We start from the raw sequence: 21,658 nt of genomic DNA, 5'->3' as shown, positions 1-21,658 counted from the left end.
GAAGGAGTGGAAGTCCCACTCTCCACCATCTTTTCAGTTGTGGCTGACGGACATGGTTTCGGTTGTGCGCATGGAGAGACTCGGGTACATGAGGGCGAACTCACTTGGGAAGTTCTCAATTATTTGGGACCCGTTCGTGGCCTACTTTGACGAGGTTAGGAATGAGTGATTCATCCAGCTACTCTAATGGACTCCTTAATTTTTTATTATTATATTTTTTTTTTACAAGCACTTAAGCGCCTTACACGTCTGGTAGCACCATGTTGTAATGTCGGTATGTGTTTGTTTTTGTTTTTGTTTTTTTGTGTGTGTATCTGAGTTTGTTTCACTTTTGTTCTGAAAATTGAAAAATAAAATATTGGAAGAAGACGGCTGAGAATCACATTGTCAGTTGGCCTTGGTGCATTACACGTTCAAAACACAAACAAATAATCCAGAGTTGCAAAAATGCTTGGTGTGAAGTGTGAACGCACCTCAGACACATCTCGGTCTCGTTTCGTCTGGCACCGACGCACCGAGGCGTGCAGCACCAAACAAATGTTTCTGTGTGTTTCCTCAGATCGAGGCGTGCACCAAACACATGTTTCTGTCTGTTTCATCAGATCGATTACTACGCCCAGAGGGACCTGAAGAGGGGCCTCCAGCTGTTTGGCACAGAAGGCAACGTGGGTTTGACCAACGCCTGGATGATTGTACAGACTGATGTAAGAAGTTTTGACTGTCTGATTACTCTTTCAGGATATCTCCATTTGTGCTGACTGATCACTATTCATTCAAAAAGGATTATGTCACAACAGGTCCATTCAAATCACATTTTGGCTGTGAATTCCAAACCATCTTTGTATGCTGTGATTTGTTCCACATTTTCGTTATTGTATATCTTGCTGGTCCCGGGCCAGTAAGACTGTGCTGAAACCAACTGAGATACAAGCGTTGAAAGGTATTTGATAGGAAATCATTAAAGCACCATCACTGTAATATATTGTCCAAATACAACCTTTGGAGTTTTGAAAATCTCACTCCGTTTTCAAAAGTTCCATTGGTATTCAAGATCATTCACAATGCTGCTCCGCCACCGAAGAGCTTTTTTCAGCTCCGCTCTGAGCAGAACAACAGAACCTCTCGATGTGCTCTAAAAACTTAAGACTTAAACATCCCTCTGCGGCGCACTGCTTTGCACAATCTGCTTTCTCATTTACGGCCGTCAAAATTGAAATCTGCTTCCAGAGGAGCTTAAAAATGGCACAGATTTTCATACTTTCTTCCCATGGTGCAAAAAAATAAATAAGAGGGGGTTACAGTAATGCACAACTACTGTAGTCATGTCAACATTCATTTGGACTATGACCCAGATTTGTAATTGTACTGAACTGTAACTTCATTAGTGGTGCATTTATGTCGTGTTTTCTTAGATCTGCCTGTATAATTGCTAGTGTGAATGTGCTGTACATTCATATAGGCCTATTGATGTGTGTTTTTCCCACAGCGCTGGGCCAGCAGGCCCCACTGGGGTCAGACGATGGAAAAGTCAGGACACTCACTCACTCACTCACTCACTCAGTCCGTCCGTCAGTGAGTCACTCAGTCATGGACGTTTAGTGAGTTTAGTGGGAAATGGGGCCGTAGTCAGGGATAGGAAGGTGGTAGAGAGTCGGGATTCGAGGGGTGGCTAGCTCGTTAGATGTGTTGTGCATTTATGTTGCGTATTTTGAGATGCGTCTGTACATTTGATTTGTTAGTGTGATATGTAATGGTGTTGCATGTCAGTGAATGTTTTGTTAGTGTCTGATTGTTCTGTGTGCACCTGTCCAGGGACTGCATGGAAATGATCTAATAGGTAAATCTGGCACGAATCATCTTTTCTCTTTCTGAGATTAATGTTGTATTGTGCATGGTCCTTGTTTAATAAAGACCAATCTGGGAACCCAGAGTCTATCAGTCTGACGACTAATAAGACTCTTGCGCAGACAGCTGATATTTTGGGGTTTCTGGTGTCCGTGCCAACACTTCTGCTTCCGTGCGCCACAGTCATTGTTTACTGTCTGATTGATTGACACAAGAATGGAGTTGGAGTCGTTACTTTTTGTAGGTGTTTTAGGTCCAGCCAGCTTTTCAGCTATAAACAAATAACTGCATATAATAATAATAAACTTTATTTATATAGCACTTTTCAAAACAGTTACAACGTGCTTTACAATAAAAACAGGCAAGAAAATTTAAAATGCACAATGAATAAAGCAGGATAAAACCACTAAAAGTGAAAAACAGAACATAAAATGCCCTAAAATCACCGAAAAGCGGTTTTAAACGGGTGGGGTTTTAAGAGTGATTTAAAAGATGAGACAGAGACGTCGTCGGACTCTAAACACTGAAGGAAGCGGACATCTTGGCACGGATGTCCACTCTATACCCCGAAATGTCTCCAGAAATGCCTTACAGTATTAGTCGTCAGACTGATAGACTCTGGGTGCCTGGCTGCCCGGGTTGAATGAAGACTAAAGCCGTTGGGAGATGTTAAATGATAGATGTGAGACTCCGCCGCTCTTTGGACTCGTTTCAGATCTCAGAGGCGGCGTTACGGCTTGTAGTTCTGCTCCATTAGTGAATCATGTGTGAGACTCGCTGGATGTTTGGCCCTGGTCTCTGTCTCTCTGTGCTTTCTGTCTCTGTGCGCATGCATTACGTCTGATGTCTGGAAGGCACATTGTGTTTCTGTGTGTGCAAGGCATGTGATGATATGTAAATGATATATGCAAATTAATTTGTATATGTTTGCGTTTCGGGGTGTTAATGTGCGGAGAGGATTTTTTTTTTAGTGTTTGCAGGATGTTAGCGTGTGGAGAATCTGCGTGGCTCCCTGTCTGGATGAGCTATAGCTTGAGTTTTTATGCGTGCGTCTGTCTGTCAGCGCAGTGTATGTATGGGCTCCATAAAGACGGTGTCTAGCTGAGATCAAGGCCATAAAAGGCAGCTTTCACTGCTGTCCCTCTTCCCAGAATCCTTCATGTTTGCTGAGTCAGTGAATACATAATGCTACAGATGCTCCTGGAGCAAAGTTCACCCTGGATATTATTAATGGACACTTATGGATTTTTGGAGGATCTTCATACATAAAAAAAGAGCTCTGAAATTTACACCCCCGCCTAGCGGCAAAATACCCGGGATAATAAATCAGTTAGGGTCACCCCCCGTAACTTTTGAAGACGATAACATTTGAATTTCCTCCGTCTTTGGTCGTCTTTGCCCGTTCTCCAACTTTGAAAGTGCGTTTGAAATACTCTCTGGTAATTTTGAATTATACTGCTCTTCATGAAAGAGTGTCACTTGAAAGAGTGTCTCAAATTAAATTTGTTGGAGTAATAATAGGGCATAAATTATGCTGGAAGCCACACATAAATGATATCAAAGCTAAAATATCAAAGTCATTTGCAATATTATATGAAGTCAAACATCTTCTAAATCAAACTTTGTTATTTTTATTATATATATATATATATATATATATATTTATACATATTCATACATATATATTTTATGTATGAAGATCCTCCAAAAATCATAAATATATGTATGTATGTATATATATATATATATATATATATATATATATATATATATATATATATATATATATATATATATATATATCACAAAGGAATCCCCACGCACAGCCAGTGTGATCAGGTGCTGGTCGGTTTGCAGGAACATGAAACATTCCTTCAATTTATATATATATATATATATATATATATATATATATATATATATATATACGAATGTGTGAGATCATGTGCAAAATAAATCAGCATTGTTTTTCGGTGAAGTTCTCCTTTAAGTATCTCGTGGTTTTGTTCTCAAAACGATTGTGTTCGCTTTACTGCACTTTTGTGAAGAAGAGAGCTGAGGCAGAAGGCTCCGCCCAGCCTGGCGTGAGCACACTGGTTTCCAGTCTCAGCATTTGACTTTGGCGTACACATTGCACATATTTTGAAAGTGGAAAACCATGTTATTTGTATGCCATGGGGGGAGAGCAGCTTGATAGATCAGATCATGTACATGAGGATTTCAGTGTGTTGATGATACTTTTGATTGTGTTTGTCTGGTGCAGTTTCGCTGCTGCGGAGTGACCAACCACACAGACTGGTTTGAGGTTTACAACGCCACTCGCGTGCCCGACTCGTGCTGCCTGGAGTACAGTGACAACTGTGGCCTGGACAACCCAGGAACGTGGTGGACAGCGGTAAGAAACAGCCCCGCACAGCCACAAATGCCTCCATAAAGGTGCAAATTGTGTTCTTCAGATGTTTGATATGCAGAGATGGGAAGTAACAAATATGGTACTTTGTTACTGTACTTAAGTAGGATTTTCAGGTATTTTTGTACTTTACAGATTATTTATTTTTCTTACAACTTTTTACTTTTACTACCTACATTTGAACACAAATATCTGTACTTTCTACTCCTTACATTTTCGAAACAGGCTAGTTACTTTAGTTTTAATGCACGACAGACAAAAAACGATGTCATTGTCTGTCTCTCTTGTCTCGCTGCTCTCCCAGCTTTCATGCAGCATTATGTGCACCTTTTTTGTGGAAAAACCATACCTGGTGGCCATAGTGATGATGTCACAGATTATGTCAACAGTGATGTAACTCAAGTGATACGTATGTCATCAGTGAGTAATGTTATGATGTCATAAAGTCATAATGTTATGATGTCACAATGTCATGATGTCATAATGTTATGGTCATAAGGCCCAACACACTTCAGTGCGGCAAGGCATCCAGTCTGCCGGAAAGTCATTAGTAGAAGAAGAAGTAGTCCCTTCATAAAGACTTATATTTGAGACAACGTAGACACAGCCTGTGTGGTACAGTGATATAGACCAGAAGGAATGGCTGCTCGAGCAGGACATAACACGCAGCTCCACGATGCCGCCAAGGCGGGAGACCTGGACAAACTGAGGACGCTGCTGCAGGAAGACCACTTCAGAAGGTGGATCAATGAGCCGAGGTTTGAGAGCCACTACGACCGATGGGGCAGCCCTCTGTGGCACGCAGCCTGGCAGGGTCACGCTGCCTGTGTGGCCTACCTGATCACCCAGGGAGCCCAGGTAGACGTGGCCGACGCCGGAGACCACACGCCTCTCTACTGGGCCGTGCTCAACGGGCACCTGGACTGCGTCCGGATCCTCCTGGAAGCCGGGGCCGACCCCGACAGAAGTGGATACGGCTCGTGCACCCCAGCCTACAGTGCTGCCTGGGCGGGGAGGCTGGACATCCTGCAGGAACTCATCAGGTGCCATGCCTCTGTTGACGTAGACAGCATTCACACCCTCAAGAGCTCTCCGCTCTACATCAGCGCTGTCGAAAACCACCTGGGCTGCTTCCGCCTGCTGCTCCAGACCGCCGGCGTTCTGACCCGTGACGTGGTGTCTCGCATGCTGGGCGAGGTGCTGTGTTTTGGGTGCGACGCCGCCTTTGCCCAGCTGCTCCTGGACCACGGCGCCGACCCCGATCTGGTGACCAGGAAGCAGGCACAGCTGGGGAGGGCAGATCCCAAGGCGCTCGGGGTCTTTCTGGAGGCCAAGAGTTGTCCTCGCAGTCTGGCCCACGTGTGTCGGATCCGGATCCGCCAAGCGCTGGGCACACAGCGCCTGAAGCAAGTCCACTCCCTACCACTAACACAAGTGATGAAGGACTTCGTGCTCTACCAAAACTGACTTGAAGGACTGTCTGCAGTGTTGTGCATGAACTGCGCTAAAAGAGCGCAGTTCATTGAACAAGCTCATATTTTGGTGAACGCATGAACTGAGCCACAGCCTTTTGCAAATACATGAACGTGCAGTGAGCATCGTTAACACCTGCAGGACTTCACGACGCTCTTACTCTTTATCGTTCTTTTCTCGCGCTTTTGTCACCTCGATATTTGCCCATTGCGTTTACATGCGTGTGTTAATTTACATTAAGAATAAAACGGGTTTTGCTGTCATTTCGTCGCGCTGCTTCGGTCTCCCTCCCTGCTATGTGTTACTCCACCTGTTAACACGGCCCTCTGGTAGCACAGTGTTTGCCGTAAATAATCGGTGAAGAAAATATTGAATTTGTGTGCTGATCCAGCCACTACAGTTAGAAAATCACTGCGCTACTTCCTGGTTTGTGATGTACAGCACAGTAGCCTCCAGCTGGTTGATCTGCTGAACTGCCTGGTGTAGAGTGCACACCGTGTTTCCCTTATGCAGCGCTCTTGAGGGCTCTGCACCATCTAAACACTGCATGGTCAAAAACCAACTGCCTTTCCAACATGAAACACAAATAAAAGAACTTTAAGAATTGCGGTTGTGTTTATAGGCGAGTAAAACAGCTTGGTTAAGGTTATAGGATTATGGTTGTTTGGTTTAGGCTTAAATAGCAAAAACGTTAAATGTGACTCCCGGTTGAAGACTTTGGAATTGATTGATTGATTGATTGATTGATTGATTGATTGATTGATTGATTGATTGATTGATTGATTGATTGATTTGATTATGGATATAAAAGACAACAAAATCCAAGGGATAAACATGTAAAAGTGCAGACACTTATTTCCAACATGGTCCCTGGTCTTGGAAAACAGGACATAAAGTAACACATAACATCAAATAAACAATACAGAAAGGCTGTGGCCATGGCTGGGAATTGAACACGCGGCCCTCCAGTGTGAAAGGCAAGTGCTTACGCCCTCCGTCCACCCCGGCCATGCAACACCCTTACTGGCCACTGTGCTATTTCAATAGCAGACTATATGATGTGTATAACGTTGATATATACTGTATGTGTCTCGAAACGTGATATGCAACGTATTTTTGGTTCAGAAATGTGATATTCTACATAATCCATGATATATATTGCCAATATATAAGCAAGCATGTTTGCTGATATATAGTTCTCATTCACCAGTGCAGCAAAATACAACCTTCAGTGTAGTCCAGCTTCACCAGCTGCTAGCTGATTATTGTCCCTGAGCTATTAGAGGACATTATCTAGAGGCATTAATTTGCATTATGAATCAAACAAACGGTAAAAGAGTAATAAAATTAAAGGTCTGAACTACACACATTATCACCATCAGCGGCCAGAAAATTGGTTTAACCACTTAGATACACTCACCAACCTTAATCTACTTCCACTGGTGCAACTCCTCGTACGCTCATTCCTAGAGTGCCTCGCACGCTTCGCCTGCTTGCCTGAGCAACGGTGTGCTGCTGGCCACCTTGTTATAGTAGTGAGATTAGTGAGAGGTAGTAGTGAGATTAGTGAGAGGTAGTAGTGAGATTAGTGAGAGGTAGTAGTGAGATTAGTGAGAGGTAGTAGTGAGATTAGTGAGAGGTACTAGTGAGATTAGTGAGAGGTAGTAGTGAGATTAGTGAGAGGTACTAGTGAGATTAGTGAGAGGTACTAGTGAGATTAGTGAGAGATAGTAGTGAGATTAGTGAGAGATAGTAGTGAGATTAGTGAGAGGTACTAGTGAGATTAGTGAGAGATAGTAGTGAGATTAGTGAGAGATAGTAGTGAGATTAGTGAGAGGTACTAGTGAGATTAGTGAGAGGTACTAGTGAGACTAGTGAGAGGTACTAGTGAGACTAGTGAGAGGTAGTAGTGAGATTAGTGAGAGGTACTAGTGAGATTAGTGAGAGATAGTAGTGAGATTAGTGAGAGATAGTAGTGAGATTAGTGAGAGGTACTAGTGAGATTAGTGAGAGATAGTAGTGAGATTAGTGAGAGATAGTAGTGAGATTAGTGAGAGATAGTAGTGAGATTAGTGAGAGATAGTAGTGAGATTAGTGAGAGATAGTAGTGAGATTAGTGAGAGGTACTAGTGAGATTAGATTAGTGAGAGATAGTAGTGAGATTAGTGAGAGGTAGTAGTGAGATTAGTGAGAGGTACTAGTGAGATTAGTGAGAGGTACTAGTGAGATTAGTGAGAGGTACTAGTGAGATTAGTGAGAGATAGTAGTGAGATTAGTGAGAGGTAGTAGTGAGATTAGTGAGAGGTACTAGTGAGATTAGTGAGAGGTACTAGTGAGATTAGTGAGAGGTAGTAGTGAGATTAGTGAGAGGTACTAGTGAGAGACTCCTCCAGAGTCAAAAAAAGGGCAGGAAAGATCTTCACGGACCCATCTCACCCTGGCCACGACCTGTTTGAACTCCTCCCCTCGGGCAGACGCTTCAGAGCTCTGCACGCCAAAACCAATAGACACAAAAACAGTTTCTACCCACAGGCCATTACTCTGTTGAACACCTTAAAACCACTTAAACCAGCCACTCACTTAATTTATGTTCACTGTTCACTGTCAACTCAAGCCTTGTTCACATTGAACGGCATACAACTGTACCGCGTACCGTGTAATATCTGCATAATCCTTGTTTACTAAACTATGTGGCGTTGTTGCACATTTTATTGTACACATTTATTGTACATTCCCTTATATATTCATATTTAAAATGCAATCCCTGTATAAGCCTTGTTTACAAACCTATGTAGTGTTGTTGCACACTTACCGTACACTTTGACTGTACACTCCCTAATATATTCATTTTTTTAAATAGCCACTTTACTACATTGTATATAGCACAGTCACCACATTGTATATAGCAGTCACTGTAAATGTTTTTGCTTATGTCCAACAAAGTATTCTTGCCTTGATCGCCTTGACTATGTGTAACCTTCTTTCTCCTTTTTTTTCTCTCTATATGTGTGTACTTGTGTACTCTGTGTGTACTTGAGAGCAAAGCTAACCGGAGCCCAATTCCTTGTATGTGTTTGCATACTTGGCCAATAAAGCTGATTGTGATTCTGAGAGTAGTGAGACAGTAGAGCGATTTCAGTGTAGCATCAAATGTTTGGGCTTAATGCTAATTTGCAGTACAGTGGTATGTATGCGGCTATTTCAAAAAGCATCTCAGATATGGCAACATGTAGCTCATGAGATGAGTCAGCCTATAAGGCTACATAAGCATATCACGAATCATTCTCTTCTATAGATTTGTTATGCCTTACTAGTCAATTTTGAATTTCGAAAACAGGTTTCAAATATTAAGATATGGGTAAACACGAGGTGTGTTTTCCAACTCTAACACACGTCACAAAACATGATGTTTTAAATGTTTTATTTAATCGTTATCGAACCATAAAAACCTTATTGAGATACAAGGTCTCTTTTATACTGTACAAGAGAAACCTGGCCAAGAAATCAGTCGAGGTCCATAAAGTCCTTCCAAACAAAATGTGCTCACACACATCAAACCAACAACCTTTCACCACAGCTTTCAATTCTCCCAGAGATCACATTTGATATCATTTCATATCACCCTGATCAGACTTCCAGGTGGTGGTGGCAGACACAGCAGAGTATTGAAAGCAACTTTTGCCTAATTGAGTTCACACATCAGGGGCAGGCAGCAAGAACAAGTCAGTGGAACGGTGAAAGGAAACTCGCAGCTTTCCAAGAGATATAATTACACAGATAGGAAGAAAGTATGCCAAGAATAGATCTTTGAAAATATACCAAAGTCTGTGCCTGGATAATAAAGTGAACGCTCTGAATGAGAGACCAATTATGAATGAGTCTGCAATGCAGTGAGAAGACAGTGGCCTATTACTTTTTGCATTACATCCCCTTATCATCTGACTTTGCCATTCTTTAATCAGTTAACTATTATATCCAAGTGAGAAATTCTATGTACTGTAACACATTTGTTACGTGAATGCTGCTTCCAGGGTTACCCCGCTAGCCGGGCGCTAACGCTCATACTGAGCATTAGCGCCCGGGGGACCACTTAGCATTTCCCCATAGACCAGCTTTCCACTCTCGCGGCTACGTCTTAAAAGATTATTTACCTGAGTCAGAAACTTGAAGTGATGCCCAACATCCTCTTCTTCTAAATAGCAGATGGCGCCACTTCCAACTTGCGTTGCATAAAATCCACTTTTATGTCTTTTGATATCAAAAAGTCCTTAATGCAATACCAATCAGGAAGTGTGGGGGGCAGTAGTGTAAGCACAGTGCGTCGCTGTCCGTACTAACTTAACTTAACCTAACGAACTAACTATCCTGTGTGCACAACATTGTGAGACTAGTCAAGTCAAGTCAAGTTTATTTGTATAGCACATTTCATACACAGAGGCAATTCAAAGTGCTTCACATAAAATGAGACTAAACTCCGGCTGACACCCCAAAAACCTACAATCCACAACAGAAAAATGTATATTAATGTTTGTTTATTAATTGGCCCCTGGCATTTTGCAAAAGTGTCCCCCGGGCAAAGCAAGTTGAGTATCCCTGGTTTACAGCTGACTTCAAGTTGGTTGAAATTATTTTACGGGATGGGTCCGGGCAGGCGACGTCATTATGCTACTGAAAGTAATGCAAAAGTAATGTAATAAGTAATGAGTTACTCTACACACAGACAGACAGTAATATTGTAAAGTAACTTATTACTTTCAAATGAAAGTAACTAGTAATATGTATTCTATTACATTTCAAAAGTAACTTGCCCAACACTGTTTAAGAATGCGGTGCCCTTCCTTCCTTCTAATTGTCTGAAATCTCATTTTTAATGCATCCATTTAACAGCGGAAAAGGGCAAAGCCGCGACCAAATCACAGCTGTTTTGAATTTCATTATGGAACAATCTAACCTTTCAAAATGTCTCTGCATTACTTCTCCCACACCCAACTTCTGCACAGACACAATGTCCTGAGACTAATTGTTTAATTAGATGTTATAAGACTTTTCAACATTAAGTGAGCGAATGATAGCTACGATTATATTTACCACTTTCCAAAACGACGGCTCCTTGGCCTCCTCTTAGACCTCCAAACTCCACTGTCAGTGGTCCCTGCTTCTTGTGTGAAAGACAACAGATTACCCCGCCCGGGTTTCATATTTTGATTACGGTTTGCCCTTCAGAAGAGCCTGGATTTATTCTAGCAGTGCGTTGCTGTGTTTCACATCGAGGAATGAAAAGTCTCCGCGCTCTTTATCGTACCTGCCCCCCCCCCCCCCCCCCCCCCCCCACTTCCTCACTGCCCCGCCCCCACAGTTAGGCCACGCGAGGACACCTGCTAGTTGAGGCTGTTGAAGTGCAAATCTGCGAGCGTTTCTTATTTGCCAGAATTCTTTATTAAATAAACACGGCGCCTTACATTGTTTCTAAAGGAAACAAGAGAGTAAACAGAAGAGAAAAGAGAGTTGAAGGGAAAGAAGGACAGCTTCCTGCGGGAGGTTCACGACTGTTTGTGACCTCGTATGAAATCCTTTTCTGACAAATAGACACACGACAAACAATAATAAACACAAACACACAGTGCACACAAACACACACACACACACGCACACACACTTTGCTCCTTGAAAGCCTGGGGAAGAAAATTTTCTGAGACAAATGCAAAGAACAGGCTTACTTCCCTGCAAGTACCACAAACTTTACCTTTTGGGGGGTTTTCATTGAAAACAATGAATTTATAAATTCATACGTCGTAGACAGTAGACGACTGTGTGGGCCAGGGGGGGGGGGGGGCGCTCGGACTCAGGCAGTGGTTTGATAACAACAACATAAACACCAACCAAGGCTATCCAAATTCTTTGGCTGGCTGCGTTCCCTCCCTGCCAGCGTGTGTCAGTATCGATCCAGGCAGGAGTTATCTACGCGTGTGCTATAGATGGGAATAGATATATTTTGGGCTCTGTGATATTCCTACAGCAAAGATGGTTGTTGGAATCCCTGATCTGCTCTCTTGCCTTCCTGGCTGTGACTCAGCCTCTTGATGTATGTAGGCTAAGGGGATTAGACACTCGCACAATCAGTGCATGTCTGTAAAAATCAATGATTTAATTACAGTAGGGTTGAGGCCATTTACACCTGTCACTAACATGCGTCTTCTGTGATGAGATTGCAATCGGATAGTGCTTGACCACATTAGCCTGATTTAATTTACACCTGGCGTTAACATGCGTTTCGGGTGATCAGATTGCAATCAGATTGCAATCTGATCACCCAAAACGGGTGTCCCCTCAATCTATCCGCATACAGTTGCTGTATGCGGATTGAGAGGACACATTGCATTTTACACGTGTGTTCAATGTGGTCGCAATGCATCCCTGACCACCTCCGGTGGTGGTTTGGCCGATCAGATCGCAATCCGTCTTCAATGTGTCTTGGGGGGGGGGGGGCGTTTACACCTGTACTTTCGAGTGGTCAAGCACTATCCGATTGCAATCTGATCACAGGAAACGCATGTTAGGCCATGTTCAGACTAGGAGGTCAAATCTGATTTGTGAACTTTTAATGACCTATTAATGATTCTATCCAGATTGGTTTTATGAGTCTGGACGCTCCAAGTCTGATTTGTGTCACTTGTCCCAAACCACATATGGACGTAGTTTCCAATCTGCTTTCGACTGATGTGACTTCAGTGTGGACGCGCTAATCACCCAAATCAGATTTGAGAGTGTCTTTTGCAGTGGGCGGGGACTTGAAGAGCAGACATGCAAACACTGCCAGAAACATTGTATGTTGGCTCATTGGCTCATTGTATCTGGACACACAGATCTGACTTGAACACTTGGCTAAATCAGATTTGTGGCAGTGCGCACACACTCCCAAATCAGATTTGGGAAACCAATCAAGATAATGATTGTTGGAGAAAAATATAAGTTAACATGACATCTGACACATTAATCAATAAGCTATAGGCCTAATTATGCTATAAGTTCCATGCCATAATTAGGCCTATAGCTTATTGATTAATGTGTCAGATGTCATGTTAACTTATATTTTTCTCCAACAATGATGATTAATGACTTAAGCAGCGAATCTGATTTGCCTGTAATGTGAACATGGCCTTAGTGCCAGGTGTAAATGGCCTCCTTTCATTTCAAACCGCTCTCTGCTCGCTGTTTCACCGGCACAATAAAAAAGCCGGCGTTGTGCTGACAGCTCTTTGACGAGGTTGAGAGTTGAAGCGCCCCCGGGGCTACGAACCATTTGCCACTTGGCACCCCTAAAGACACGTGCCACTCCCATCTCATGTCATGTCACTTCTCAGCCATTATTGCGAAAGTCTCTTTAGCCGTATGGAGAATTGATCTAACGTCGTTACTCCGGGCGGCGCGTTCTCACACACCCACCAGTGCATTGTGGCATCCCTCCATTAATAACCATCATCGTTTCCTCCCTGCCTTTCGGGCGCGTGACACATTTTGGACTTTCAAAAGGCCCTTTTTGAAATGCACCGACTGTTGGAGAGAGACGGTGACGGAGGTGTGCATAGAGATGTAGAAACACCTCAGAAGTGGGTGCGCTGTAAGAGGGGGAGAGGATTTATTCTTTTGTCAAGGAGGCCTCTTAAGAATGCATCCAAGCGATGTCAGACGTGAAAAATTCCGCCCATTCTCATGTCTAAATGAGATCTCCAGTGTATGTGCTGCTCCTATATTCACATTACTCCTATTTGTAAGCCCGGAGGGAGGCAAGGGCAGGGGGGACTTTCAGAGTTTTCTCAAGGAACATCAGGTCAGAGGAGGAGACGTGCGAGATAAGGAAGTTGCCATCTGAGACCTTCGATGACGGCAAAAGAACATTTGATATCAGTTTCATAATATGGGGGAGAGAGAGGCTTAAAACCCCTTGCACACCGAGTTCGCCCATACATTTCGTCTTAAGTAGCTTCAAAGTTAGAATTGGAGAAAAACATTGAGATGTTTGTACATCATTTTATAGATACACAGTCGGACTGTGTGGGAACGGCCACAAAATGTTACTACGGCTGGTGCATGAGACTAGACGGTGGGGGAAAATCCCCCATATATCTCAATGGGCTGACTCACCAAAGGACGGTGCTGCGGCTCTACACTACAGTACAGGATTGGGGATTCAAGAGCAGATACATAGACGTTTGTTCAGATGTGTGTTTACTGTGGTGGTTGAATCCATGATCCTGTCTGCCTGGGCTTGGCTAGCAGCTAAATGCTAACTATGCTGGCTGGGAAGAACGGTAGGATTTCCCCCATGGTGACCCATTGACCAAACGAAGTCTATGACGAGACACCGCCTGAACGTATACACATTTCCCTGTAATCCACATGGTGCCTACCATGTTTGATGTGTAGCGGTAGATTCCCTGCCTACCAACACGAGGATCGCAGGTTCGCACCCCCGTGTTACCTCCGGCTTGGTCGGGTTGGCCATACAGGCACGATTGGCCGGTGTCTGCGGGTGGGAAGCCGGATTGTATGTGTCCTGGTCGCTGCACTAGCGCCTCCTCTGGTCAGTCGGGGGCGCCTGGTCAGGGTGGAAGGGAACTGGTGGGAATGGCGTGAGTCCTCCCACGTGCTACGTCCTGCCGGTGAAGCTCGCCGCTGTCAGGTGAAAAGAAGCGGCTGGCAACTGCGCATGTGTCGGAGGAAGCATGGTGCTGGTCTACGGCTCTCAGATCGACAGAGTGTGAAGCAGCGACCGGGGCAAGTTCAATTGGGGAGAAAATGGGGAGGGAAATCAGAAAAAAAATTCCCATATCTCTCTCAGACTAGCCCATATGTATGTAAATGCAGTCATACTCTCCAAACATCTCTTATTGCTTTACCTATCTGGTGTCTGACATCAAATGACACTCGAAAACCTGTTTAAGCGATTATATAATCGTGCCTACAAGATCTGTGTAAACTTACCATATCGCACCGCTGACTGTATTGCACTCGAAAGAGCGAGTGCATAACATTTTGACAACTATCTCAAATGAACATCAATGAAACTTTATTAATATCAGATTCAATATCATCTTTGACACCATCCCTTATAAGTACCCTTCTTCATGAATGATGAAACATCCGAGCGTTCATGGAAGCAGCTGGTGTATTTCTGCTACGGGAGAACAATAACAGAATAACACAATAGCACAGGACATGATAGATGAGGGTTTATGTGAGTTCATGTGAGAGAAGAGTGTGGAGGGGGCGGGGTTTGAAAGTGTGCAAATGTTAAGGAGAGATGTGAATGAATAACTGAAAGCGTTAAGGGGGGAAATACTGAGAGCTACTGTACATTCTTCTAGTGAGACACTATTTGATGTCCCTTCTAAGCTAAGATACAAGTGGGACTCGTGTGCGAGGCTGATTGAGATGTGCCTACAGAGTGTTGACTTTATTAGATTCTACCTATAATGGGAAAATCCTCTCTAACTCTCTGTGTGTGTGTGTGCGTGTGTGTGTGTGTGTGTGTGCGTGGTGCGTGTGTGTGTGTGTGTGTGTGTGTGTGTGCACGCGCGTGTGTGCGTGGTGCGTGTGTGCCCCCAGCCGTGCTACGAGCGAGTGAAGGACTGGCTTAACGAGAACCTGGTGGCGCTGTGGATCTTCGCTCTGTGCACGGCACTCACTCAGGTAATAACGTCGTGAAGCTTCTGTGGATGAATTTTTCAATAGTCATTAAGTGGATCCTTCATATCTCCAGGCTCAGGCAGCGGGTTTTAGCTCCCGATGATGCATAAAGCTAATACTTCCCCGTGTCCTTGGCGCCCGAATGTCGAATGCGGGCTTTCGTCTGACAACAGCGGCGCTTATGAGACCTCTTTATGTTTCCATTAAAGACTGTAGTACTCGAAGAGGTCGAGTTTCACTTTGTTTTATTTATTAATTTAGCACGTAATAAAATCAAGAACAAATGAAAGGATAGAAAAGGATGAAAAGATTATGCAGGTGAAGAGACAAGAAACCCGAATGGCCTGGTCTCGTCCCTAAAAAAATTACAATATTAATGCCTAGTCTACACTACAAGACTTTCCCCCCGATTTTACATAGGATTTCCAGTTGGGCTCAGTCTGTCTTTGTTGACTCTAGTCTGCAATTGTTGCCTGCAGTTGTTGTGCCAGTCGGCAACAAAATCTGTTAGTGTATACTGGGTACAAATTTCTAGTCTTCAAGTGTAAACTGCCTCCTGACGCCAGTCGGAGCCACAAAGATGATATCAAACATGTTTGAATTTCAAAGTGAAAAGTCTCGTAGTGTATAGTGCCTCGTCTGAGTCAGTTGTGTCGTGCATTTCAGTCAGTTTTTTCAGTCGTGATAAAAAAATCTTAAAGCAGCTACGAGCAACTTTTTCGATTGTTATTACGGTAAACAGTATAAATTTAATATCAATGCATCACATCTTACCTCTAATAGTCGACGAGACCAACGCAGAGTAGTCTCGCTTGAGCCCCGAGTGAATCGGCCAGTGTTAGTCTCTCTGTGGCCAGGGCAGATCAGGAAGTGAAATGAAACGGTTTGCAGCAGCCACTTCGGCCATAACCACAAAATAACTTCCAAAAAACCTGTTAGAATATAACTAGAGATGTTCGCGAGAATATGCGTGGTGTTCACATTGTTTATGTTATGTTGCTAGGCAGCGCAAACGGCGAGGCAGGCAGCTGCGTTTCACTTCCGGGTTTCACTTCCGCGTTTCACTTCCGGGTAGCCGGGCCGGCGGTAAGGAGAGAGAGAGAGAGAGCCCCCTGTTGACGCGAGTTTAAACAGACACAGACTTAATAATCATCCAAGGGAGCAATCTCCAATTCACACGGCTTTGATCTCAGCTACTATTATAGGTAAGATGTGATGCATCAATATTGTAATTATACTGTTTAATAACAATCGAAAAAGTTGCTCGTAGCTGCTTTAATGAACCAGTCTTGTAGTGTAAACTCCCCAGTCTTTTCATAATCTGTTAAGATTCTAGTGTATCACAGGCATAACAGCGATGACATCAAAACCATTAATATAAACAAAAACAAGAGAGAACAAACAAAAATAATACCTTTAATCTCCTTTTCAGCTGACAGATCGGTGATGTGTTGATAACAAACAGAGAAGACAAATAGCCGACATTATTATTGGGGCGGAATATAAAGAAATAGAAACAATGTGGCTACTGTGCTACTATAAGACAAAGCCAGGCAAGTTTATTTATATAGCCCATTTCATACAACACCAATTAAAAGTGCTCCGCATAAATAAAAGAAAAATACACGTGTGTATTTTCATAATACGTCTCTGTATGGGGTTCAGTTCTTTCTTCAATGCGGGATCTTTTGATTGTTCTAGAAATGACGCGCGTCCTTGGATGTTCAAGGACGCCATTTCAACCGTTTCCATATAATTTGATTGAAAGCGGGTGAGACAGAGCAGAGAGAGAGTGAGGCAGGGTGAGACAGAGCAGAGAGAGAGCGAGACTGACAGAACAAACACGCAAAGTGACTCCGTGTTTTGCACATTATATTGAGCTGTCACAAATTCGGCATTCTTCACAATGAGGGATTGTGAGGTTTTTATTGCAGGGTTTAGATGATGACATTTCTCTTCTGTGAACATTCTGCAGCCCAGAGAAAACAATGAGAGCACAGTGCTGTTTTTTACTTCGAGAAGGACATCGATTTGCTGCATAACAAATCTTTATTGACGTCCAACATGCAACCGAAATAGTATTATTTATTAATAACATGTATTCGAAATAGAAAAATAAGATATAGAGAAGAACGCAAAAAACTCCATGTTTGATGTGAACATGAACTGAAACTGCTGACCTGTTCTGACCAATGTTCTGATGCATTGTTCACTGCTGTCACATGATTGGCTGAATTGATCATGTATCTGCATAATGTTGTGATGCATAGTTCACTGCTGTCACATGATTGGCTGAATTGATAATGTATTTGCATAATGTTATGATGCATTGTTCACTGATGCCACATGATTGGCTGAATTGATCATGTATTTGCATAATGTTGTGATGCATTGTTCACTGATGCCACATGATTGGCTGAATTGATAATGTATTTGCATAATGTTGTGATGCATAGTTCACCACATGATTGGCTGAATTGATCATGTATTTGCATAATGTTATGATGCATTGTTCACTGATGTCACATGATTGGCTGAATTGATACTGTATTTGCATAATGTTATGATGCATTGTTCACTGATGCCACATGATTGGCTGAATTGATACTTGCAGGGCTGCCAACTTTTGACTTTAGTTTGGTGTGAGATTTGTTCCGGCTTGGGGGGGGGAGACACACCAATTTATGTTCATAATAATGAGCATTCTTCATGGTAAATTGACCCACCCCACTAATTCATCCACATAAACCTTTTCTTTTTGCGAATGTGTGTTTATTGGGTAGAATTTTTGCTATACTCCAGATATTACCCACATTTTTCTTCAAAGCATAGGATAAGACAGATCTATGCTCCTCACCAAGTCCCTCCCACCATACAACACTCCCCAGTTTAGTCTCTCAGGTATATATCCAGGTTTATCAATATCTGAATAAATGATCATCTTAATACAGAACCAGAGAAAATAAATGAATACAATCTTACTACTATAACTGCTACTACTACGAACTTTCTCATTCACCATCAACGTGGTGGTGGTGGTGGTGGTGATGGAAACATAATTTCATGCATTTCTACACACCACCTAATCTCTTGGATTAAGTCAAGCAACGTGTTCCCAAACTGTCGGGAGCCGACGGAGACATTTGGAGTGAGAAATAGGATGTGTGAGAAATGTGATGTGGGAAAGTGAGAAGAGGGTGATTTGAGGGTCAGTCTCACTCCGAGCGGCTGAGAAGTTGGCAGCTCTGTACCGTAATTGCATGAATAAGCAGGTGTTAGAGGTGTTGCTAATAAAGTGCTTGGCGGCGACTGTACAGGATGTCTTGATGTGGAGAGAATTAGCTGACAAGGTGTAAAAGTTCACTTTCATTCCATTTCTCCACACCGAGGCATTTCAAAATACCTCACTGACAGACTAATATGTGTGCGTGTGTGTGTGTGTGTGTGTGTGTGTGTGTGTGTGTGTGTGTGTGTGTGTGTGTGTGTGTGTGTGTGTGTGTGTGTGTGTGTGTGTGTGTGTGTGTGTGTGTGTGTGTGTGTGTGTGTGTGTGTGTGCGCGTGCAGATCCTGGGCCTGGTCTTCTCCATGACGATGTTCTGTCAGGCGGTGAAAGTAGAAACCTTCTACGCCTAGCGAATGGCGTTGGCCTTCAACAGACCTGGAATGTTTTTCATCAGAGAAGGACAGATATACACACCCCCCCCCCCTTGTCACTCCCCTCGCGCCCCCCCCCCCCCCCCCCTGACAGACTCTACTCTCCCACCCTCCTCCTCTCTGTGACATTCCTGCTCAGCCCTGCTGCTGACGCTCCTGATGTTACCATGGTTCACAATATTCTGCTAACTCTCAACAAGCACAGTGTGTCAGTGTTAAAGCCCCGACATGTCACCTTTTTTACCTTCATATAACAGCTTTTACATCACTTTGATGCTATATACTGACTTCTAATAGGGACGCCTGTTAAAGCACCTTCAATACGCCGTCTCAGAGCATTCAATTGGCCTGAATTCCGGGATGCTTTTATTGTGAAGGACGTAGAGGAAGTGAAATGTGTTTATGCTTGCTAGCTTGATTAGCGACGTGTTTCAAATAAAACACAAGTCGACACAACAACAATTGGAGCTATCTTTTCCCACCAGTGAATGAGTTATAAACACTGCAGAAAGGTCAGCAAAACAGAGAGTACAAGCGGAAACGGTAAAATAAGGCTGATATCTGAATGTACAAACGGGGAACGTGTAGCATCTATCAACGTTAGCATCTGAAATGACCACTCGTGGCGGCAGCGGAAAGGTACATATTGGGGCTTTAATACCCGAATCGGTTTGTATGGTTTGCTCTGTGTCCAATGCTCATTTCTGTGATAAACATGCAGTATTATGAACATATATGGAAAAAAAATAATGTAACTTTTTTTTTTTTTAATATATATGTTTTGTTTTAAATTATTTTATGGTTTGTAATTGTGTTTCCAAATGAGAGCGATGTGGATTGGTATGATGATGATGAAGATGATGAAGTTGGTGAAAGTGCACCGGGGAAGTGCTGGAAGTGCATGGCTCCTGCGATGGCGTGTATTAAATGTTTTTGGCTCGTCTAAACGCGCGTCGTCGTCTCGTTCTTCAGGAGGAAGCGCAGAAGGGCTTGTAAGGTAACGGCGTCGCCCGACTGTAATGTGCCTGACTTCTTAGACGCTAGATGACAAATGAGAGTGTGGATGGAAAAGTGCCAAGAACTGGCACGTCCAATTAAGTTTATTGTTGTCCACAATGTGGTCCATGGGGAAATTCATCCTCTGCATTTGACCCATCCTCTACTAGGAACCTTCCTAGAACTAGGAGCAGTGGGCAGCCGCAGTGCAGCGCCCGGGGACCAACTCCAGTTATTTTGCCATTGCCTTCAGGAGCACTGACAGGAGTATTAACCCTAACATACATGTCTTTTTGATGGTGGGGGGAAACCGGATCCCCCCCGGAGCAAACCCACACGAACACGGGGAGAACATGCAAACTCCACACAGAAAGGACCTGGGACGGACCGGGATTCGAACCGGGGACCTTCTTGCTGTGAGGCAACAGTGCTAACCACTGAGGCACAGTGCTGCCCGTTAGACATCTGATGAAAATAACCGCTTTGCTGATTCATCTGTGGAACAGATGGATTTACACGAGGAGTTTAAGAAACAGATTCTGTCAGAAGAATTTAAATGAACAGTGGGATCCTCCAGAGCCAATCAGTGCTTCATTGACAAAAGATTCATCTACAGTCTTGAAGCCTTTTTGGCAACTCCTCAACTCCCTCGCTCCGTTTTATATTCTACATTGTGCCGTTATAATACTACTAGGCTATAAGTGCACCTAGACACGCTGTGTTAAATTAACTAAATAGTCCCGTGGGAAAACTGATCACAGAGGTTTTTCTTTAGTTCTTGTGAGGGTTTGAGCAGGACGACTGCGGGGAACGCTTTCTTCCACTTTTACTTTGTCTGCCTCACGACGACCTGCAGCTCAGAGACTGAAGTCCCAGAACAGGTTTCAAATCTCAGACAAAAAAAATGACACCGACCACTAAAACAGGAAACTAGCCAATAATAGTGCGGAATAAAAACACTGTGATCGTTTTTCTGCTCTTTTTATGCAAAACCTCTTTTTCGCTATTTCTCCCGCCGCGTTGACTGAATCACAGCAGGTTTGGATTTTCACAATAATGAACGAGGCTGATTGAGAAGGTATGAAGGTAGAAGGTATGCCAACAGGAAGTGAGGCATAATGCCAACAGGAAGTAACTGGGTTTCCATCCACCTCTGGATATTCGCATTTTCCCAAAATGCGAATATAAACATGAATGGAAACACCAGAAATTCGAATAAAGGTCGAAATATCGCATAAATGTTTTTACGCTTGGAGGGGGTGGATTTATCAGCGTATCGACAGTAGGAAGATGCGAACTTTTGCAATGGAAACAGATTTTGCGAATTAACGATGACTACCAGATGTGACTTCACTTCCGCTTTATGCTACTCCAGGGGGAAATGGTGGCGATTAGCGCCAGGCAGTCTGAATGAAATTGAATGTAACGTTCCCAATTCTATGTATTAAATTCTAAAAAACGACCCTCAACATTTGGGAAGGCTAAGCCACACAACTAGTTCGTTATAATCTAACATCATGCTTTGAAGGCGACTTTACGACGATGACGATGACGGTGATGACTCAATCAAAGCAGGTCTCCGCTGATAGAGAT

At 43.3% G+C, this 21,658-nt stretch overlaps 1 protein-coding gene across 1 annotated transcript in view; it reads left to right on the top strand.

Annotated features, from left to right (window-relative positions):
- tspan4a (tetraspanin 4a) overlaps positions 1 to 19,975 on the top strand; it is a gene marked incomplete at its 5' end in the record, with an annotated part of 160,851 nt that extends 140,876 nt beyond the window's left edge. Inside the window, 4 exons of the mRNA XM_083652738.1 lie at positions 603 to 704; positions 4,109 to 4,240; positions 15,335 to 15,418; positions 18,980 to 19,975. Coding sequence (XP_083508864.1) covers positions 603 to 704; positions 4,109 to 4,240; positions 15,335 to 15,418; positions 18,980 to 19,048 — 387 coding nt within the window. The 3' untranslated portion in view covers positions 19,049 to 19,975. The remainder of the gene's footprint in view (positions 1 to 602; positions 705 to 4,108; positions 4,241 to 15,334; positions 15,419 to 18,979) is intronic.
- Positions 19,976 to 21,658: the final 1,683 nt, after the last annotated feature.

This window comes from Poromitra crassiceps, assembly GCF_964638095.1.
Source record: "Poromitra crassiceps genome assembly, chromosome: 16".
Taxonomy (NCBI): Eukaryota; Metazoa; Chordata; class Actinopteri; order Beryciformes; family Melamphaidae; genus Poromitra; species Poromitra crassiceps.
This window is presented reverse-complemented; position numbering and strand designations above follow the sequence as displayed.